At 56.6% G+C, this 5,928-nt stretch overlaps 1 protein-coding gene across 1 annotated transcript; it reads left to right on the top strand.

Annotated features, from left to right (window-relative positions):
* Positions 1-1,089: 1,089 nt before the first annotated feature.
* On the top strand, positions 1,090-5,104 carry LOC115397360 (uncharacterized). Its single transcript, XM_030103622.1, has 4 exons — positions 1,090-1,603; positions 3,871-4,119; positions 4,207-4,294; positions 4,627-5,104. Exons 1-4 carry the CDS (start codon positions 1,207-1,209, stop codon positions 4,940-4,942), a joined length of 1,050 nt encoding a protein of 349 aa, XP_029959482.1. The 5' UTR covers positions 1,090-1,206; the 3' UTR covers positions 4,943-5,104.
* The last annotated feature ends 824 nt before the right edge of the window (positions 5,105-5,928 follow it).

Raw genomic sequence — 5,928 nt, 5'->3', positions numbered from 1 at the left:
ACGCAGAACCAGAACCAGAACCGGTCTGGTTCTGGGCTCTTCACGCCGTTCTTCCTTCCTTCCTCCGTTCTTCATGTTTATCTCCGCTCATTTACTGCTTGTTGACATATTAATCGTACGAGTCCCGTCGTTCAGGGTCCAGCTCTCTGGAGTCCGTGGGTTTCCTTCCTCTCAGCAATAAAGTCGCTTTGAACCCAAACAACAGTCCAGACTTCATACTGTAGAAACTGCTGTGTCACTGTCACATCTACACCTGTTCATGAGTTCTGTTATTCTGTTATTCTGTTATTTGTATTTTGAATTGCGTAGAATTGCTGTGTGAATCCAGGTTCTGCGGCTTTTTAGCGACTTTCCACCGAGTCCAGCTGGTCTGGAGCCGAAACACACATTTAACCTTCAAAAAGAGGCGGATGCAGCTCCGGAAGCTTCTTATAGTTTTGATGAAGAAACAAAAACTAGATCTTATGATGCATTTATGAAGTTTTAACTACAGTTCAGAAAAATGAACATTTGCTACATTTAACCTGTTTTGTTCCTGATTTTAACAGTTTTGCTCCATTTTCAAGTTTTTTTTTTTGCTGACAATTTTGATATTTTTAGCAGTTTGAACCATTTTACCTCTTCTGAAGCAGTTTTCCATGCTTTTCCAACCATATTTAATTTCATTTTTTAAAAAATTCTACACATTTCAGGTTTTCAATCATTTTTCCCTCCATTTCTTGTGGTTTCACCAATTTCTCCAAATTTTATTTGAACCTTTTTTAATCCCTTGGAAAGTACTGCAGCGAGTCACTATAGTATGAATCAGTTAAATGTTTCTTCTCGTTTCATGTGGTGAAGGCTTCATAGAGCCGCTACAGAGAGACCGAAGGGCCACATGTGGCTCCAGAGCCGCAGGTTGAACAACCCTGCCCATGAGAAAGAGAGCAGACTCGTGGTGTAATGGCCCGCTGTGACCAGCAGGAGCCGCTGCAGGCGGCGCCGTGCTCCTCCTCACATTTCCAGTGAAGAAGAAAAACCGAACACACGGGGGGGGGGAGGGGGGGTGTCATGGCTGCCTGTGACCAGCAGGAGCCGCTGTGGCGGCGCGGCGCGGCGCTCCGCCGCCGCGGCAGCGGATTTCCGGAGAAGAAGAGCTTCCCGAGCGGGGCTGTTTATTTCCCGTCGTTTCCGTTGTTTTTGTCCGCCGAAGCCCCGCGAAGCAGCATGAACCGGGGCCCGGAGCGGCTCTTCCAGCCCCCCCTGCGGGACCACGAGGCCGCCGTGCTGGAGAACGCCGTCCGGCTCGCCGTAGACTCCGTCATCAACGTGCTGTGCAGCGTGAACGGCGCGCGGAGCCGCGAGTACCGGCGGATGGTGGAGGACCGGGACCGGGAGATCCGGCGGCTGGAGGGCCGGCTGACGGAGCTGGAGCGGGAGCTGCGGCTGCTGCGGCGCCGGGGCTGCTCCTGCGGGCTGCTGGAGGCCCGCAGCTCCGAGGAGCCCGGGGGCGGCGACCCGGGGGGCAGCGACCCGGAGGGCGGGGACCCGGCCTGCGGGGACCCGGCCTGCGGGGACCAGGACGCCGCGGCCGCACGGCAGGACTGTGAGATGAGGATTTCATGTGAGTAAACATGAGCTACACCCGTCTGCCCTCCTGCAGGTGGAGGAGCTCCACCCGAGTCCGGGACTGACCCCCCCCGCAGGGCCCCCTCCACCGGGAGGAGGACCCGGGAGGGTCCAGGACTCCGGACAGACCAGATCCTGGTTTGGTCTGGGACAGGCATGAAGAGGGTGGAGGGACGGGTGGAGGGACGCGTGGGGGTCTGGACTGAAGCTGAATGTTTATCCAGGACTGTTTGAGCGAGTGTCTCCATCTGGAAGCTTGGAAACTGACGTAGACTTGAGGACGGAGTCTCCGTCTGACGGAGCCGTGAACGCTGCTCTGGAGCATCTGGTTGACAAATGATCAGCTGACAAACAGCTGGGACGGTGGTTCTGTCCCGCCTGCTGGACTGGACAACGATGGACGTAGACCTGATAGACGCCCGACAGGCGTAGACCCATCAGGCTGTTAGACCTGGACACAGCAGACGTAGACCTAACGGGGTAGACTCCACAGACGCAGACAGTAACATCGGCACCGGTCCGTTCCAGACTGTTGGTCCTTGAGACGCAGCAGAGACAGGACCAGTCAGGGGACGTGGGTTTGTGGTTTGAGGTTTGGACTCCCGTCCTCTGGACTCGGATCCTTCTGTGTTGATAAACTGACCGGAGCAGACTGTCTGTCCCTCAGTTTAGTTTAGTTTAGTTTGTTGGTTTATTTCACAGGGACAATGTGTGAAAAGCATCATTTAAAGATGCTTCACACCAGATTTAGCCTGGGCTCATTTCCATCTGTGGTCCCTGAGCAGGTAAACATAAAAAAGACAGAGCGCTACAGTCACAGAGCGTTACAGTCACAGAGCGTTACAGTCACGGAGCGCTACAGTCACAGAGCGTTACAGTCACAGAGCGTTACAGTCACAGAGCGCTACAGTCACAGAGCGTTACAGTCACAGAGCGTTACAGTCACGGAGCGCTACAGTCACGGAGCGCTACAGTCACAGAGCGTTACAGTCACAGAGCGTTACAGTCACGGAGCACTACAGTCACGGAGCGCTACAGTCACAGAGCGTTACAGTCACAGAGCGTTACAGTCACGGAGCGCTCGTCACGGAGCGTTACAGTCACAGAGCATTACAGTCACAGAGCATTACAGTCACAGAGCATTACAGGCACAGAGCATTACAGTCACAGAGCATTACAGTCACAGAGCATTACAGTCACAGAGCATTACAGTCACAGAGCATTACAGTCACAGAGCGCCACAGTCACGGAGCGCTACAGTCACAGCGTGCTACAGTCACGGAGCGCTACAGTCACAGAACACTACAGTCACGGAGTGCTACAGTCACGGAGCGCTACAGTCACGGAGCACTACAGTCAGAGCGTGCTACAGTCACGGAGCGCTACAGTCACAGAACACTACAGTCACGGAGTGCTACAGTCACGGAGCGCTACAGTCACGGAGCACTACAGTCAGAGCGTGCTACAGTCACGGAGCGCTACAGTCACGGAGCGCTACAGTCACAGCGTGCTACAGTCACAGCGTGCTACAGTCACAGCGTGCTACAGTCACGGAGCGCTACAGTCACGGAGCGCTACAGTCACGGAGCGCTACAGTCACGGAGCGCTACAGTCACGGAGCGCTACAGTCAGAGCGTGCTACAGTCACAGAGCGTGCTACAGTCACAGAGCGTGCTACAGTCACGGAGCGCTACAGTCACAGAACGCCACAGTCACAGCGTGCTACAGTCAGAGCGTGCTACAGTCACAGAATGCTACAGTCACAGAGCGCTACAGTCAGAGCGTGCTGCAGTCACGGAGCGCTACAGTCACAGTGTGCTACAGTCACGGAGCGCTACAGTCAGAACGCGCTACAGTCACGAAGCGCTACAGTCACAGAGCGCTACAGTCAGAGCGTGCTACAGTCACGGAGCGCTACAGTCACAGAGCGCTGCAGTCACAGAGCGCTACAGTCACAGAGCGCTACAGTCACAGAGCGCTACAGTCAGAGCGCTACAGTCACAGAGCGCTACAGTCACAGCGCGCTACAGTCACAGAGCGCTACAGTCACAGAGCGCTACAGTCAGAGCGCTACAGTCACAGAGCGCTACAGTCAGACTTGCACATCACTCAGTCCCAGTCAGTCATACAGCGATACCCCAAATTGAAAGACATGAAACATTCTAACAATACATGAGTCACATTTGAACGTCCACTCCGCTGGTCCAGCAGTGACGGGGTCCACATGGACAGGTTGACGGTTTGTCCCCGGTCTCTCCCCAGTGGGCCTCTTCGGCAGCCCCCCCTCCCTCGTGTCCCCCCACAGCCTGGAGTCGGCCGCGCCGTCCCCCCCCGGCCGGCCGGTCCTGGACCGGTCCTCGGAGGCCTCGGGGGCCTCGGGGGCGCCGGACGCCTGCGGGGCCGCCGTCAAGGAGGAGTCCTGCGAGCTGGACGCCGTCCTCATCAAGTGGGAGATGAGCGAGGACGGGGCGGCGGGGGGGCGGAGCCCGGGGTCCGTCCCCGGGGGCAGAAGTAAGACCGGCGGGGCTCTGGGGGGGGGGTGAGGTGTTCTTCGCGGTCCGCCTGACGTGTGTCCCGGTCCCGGTCCTGGTCCCGCAGAGCCGCTGGACAGCAGCCAGAGGACGACCTTCAGGGAGAAGCCCCGGGACCCGGGGGGGCCGCAGACCTCCGAGGGAGACCACCTGAGGTCAGTACGCTTCCCGGTCCCACACGGGTCTCAGTGGTCCGCTCTGCTCCGGCCCCGGTCCAGATCCAAAACCAGGTCCAGGTGTTTCTGCTCTGGACTGTCTGGAGATGAGACCTTATGGGCAGGGGGCGGGGTTACCATTAGGGGGCGGGGTTAGAGCCATGATGCGTTCATATGCAGTAGGATTTCTGAGGATCTTCCAGCTTGATGGATCCGGCTCGACGTTCCTCCTGATCAGTGGGAGAAACCGGTTCTTCAGAGGAACTGGACCGGAGCCAGAAGCCCCCCCCCCCCCCCCCCCCCCCAGTGTCCTCACCCCCTCTCCTCCTCAGGAACAGGAAGCGCGGTGTTCCCACATCGCAGCTGCCGGAGGAGGCCCAGCGGATCAAGCGGGCGGCGTGGAGAGCGGCGTCGCGGCGCTACTACGCCCGGAAGGTGGCGCGGCAGCAGGCTGCCTACCCCCGCCCCCTCCCCCGCCTCACGAACTGCCCCCTCCCCCAGCCGCCGCCGCCGCCGGACGCCTGGAGCTCCAACAGGAGGCTCTACAGCCAGGAGGCGCCGCCGCCGCCGTATGGCCTGCTGCTGGACGGAGCCCTGCCCCCCGGAGAGCAGCAGGACGCCGGCGGGGGGGGCATCATGTGCAGCTGAGGATGTGTGTGTGTGTGTGTGTGTGTGTGTGTGTGTGTTGTGTGTGTGTGTGTGTGTGTGTGTGTGTGTGTGTGTGTGTGTGTGTGTGTGTGTGTGTGTGTTTAAAGCAGACTAATTTATTCAGCTGTTTTCTCATTAAAGCCTCATTAAAGCTTCAGACCTGAAAAAAACAGTTTTTTCTTTCTGATCAGTCCGACGCAGCAGGAGCGCCGGCCGGAGGGTTCTGATCCACCTCCACCCTCTGCTCCCCCTCCGCTGGTAGAACATGAAGATCATGCTGAAGTGATGAAAAGCTGTAACTGTAGGGAAATTCCAGCAGGGGGCGATGATGCTGGTTTCAAGAGGAGCCCAGGTCTCAGTGGAACCAGTAGAACCCAGTAGAACCCAGTAGAACCCAGTAGAACCCAGTGAAAAATGCTGATTTTCAGTGTAAATAAACACATAGAGCTCCTGGTTCCAGGCCAGTTCAGTCCAATTCAATTTTATTTGTATAGCAGATTAAAAAACAACTTGAGTTGACCGAAGTGCTTCACAGAACATAAAAAGTAAGAAAAGAAAAAGCTCACCTAAACATATTTATAACACACAAATAAGACACCAAGATATGCTCCAGTGTGAGGAGAGTGCCTGAGAAGAGGTGTGTTTTCAGTCTGGACTTAAACTGTCCTACAGACAGGACCTGATATCCAGGTGGAGGCTGTTCTGTGGGGGGGGGGGGGGGGGGCAGCTACCCAGAAGGCTCTGTCACTTCTGGTTTCTAGCCTGGCTTTAGGGACAACCAACCAGAGCAGGTCAGCTGACCTCAGGCCTCTGGTCGGCGTGTCGGGCTGCAGCATATCAGTCAGGTATGGGGGGTCCAGGAGTGCAGACTCTTAAAAGTGATCAGTAAAACTTCTAATTCCACTGGAGAGCAGACAGGCAGCCGATGTAGAGAGCAGAGCACAGGGGGGGAGCGCCTGCTGCTGTGTTTTAGTCAGTAGCCGTGC

Source organism: Salarias fasciatus, chromosome 11 (assembly GCF_902148845.1).
Source record: "Salarias fasciatus chromosome 11, fSalaFa1.1, whole genome shotgun sequence".
Classification (NCBI taxonomy): domain Eukaryota; kingdom Metazoa; phylum Chordata; class Actinopteri; order Blenniiformes; family Blenniidae; genus Salarias; species Salarias fasciatus.
This window is presented reverse-complemented; position numbering and strand designations above follow the sequence as displayed.

Excerpts from the sequence above, each read along its gene's own strand:
- LOC115397360 (XM_030103622.1), top strand. The coding sequence starts at position 1,207 with ATGAACCGGGGCCCGGAGCGGCTCTTCCAGCCCCCCCTGCGGGACCAC. Across the intron at positions 1,604-3,870 it reads CTGTGAGATGAGGATTTCAT|TGGGCCTCTTCGGCAGCCCC; the intron begins GTGAGTAAACAT and ends GTCTCTCCCCAG. Across the intron at positions 4,120-4,206 it reads GTCCGTCCCCGGGGGCAGAA|AGCCGCTGGACAGCAGCCAG; the intron begins GTAAGACCGGCG and ends CTGGTCCCGCAG.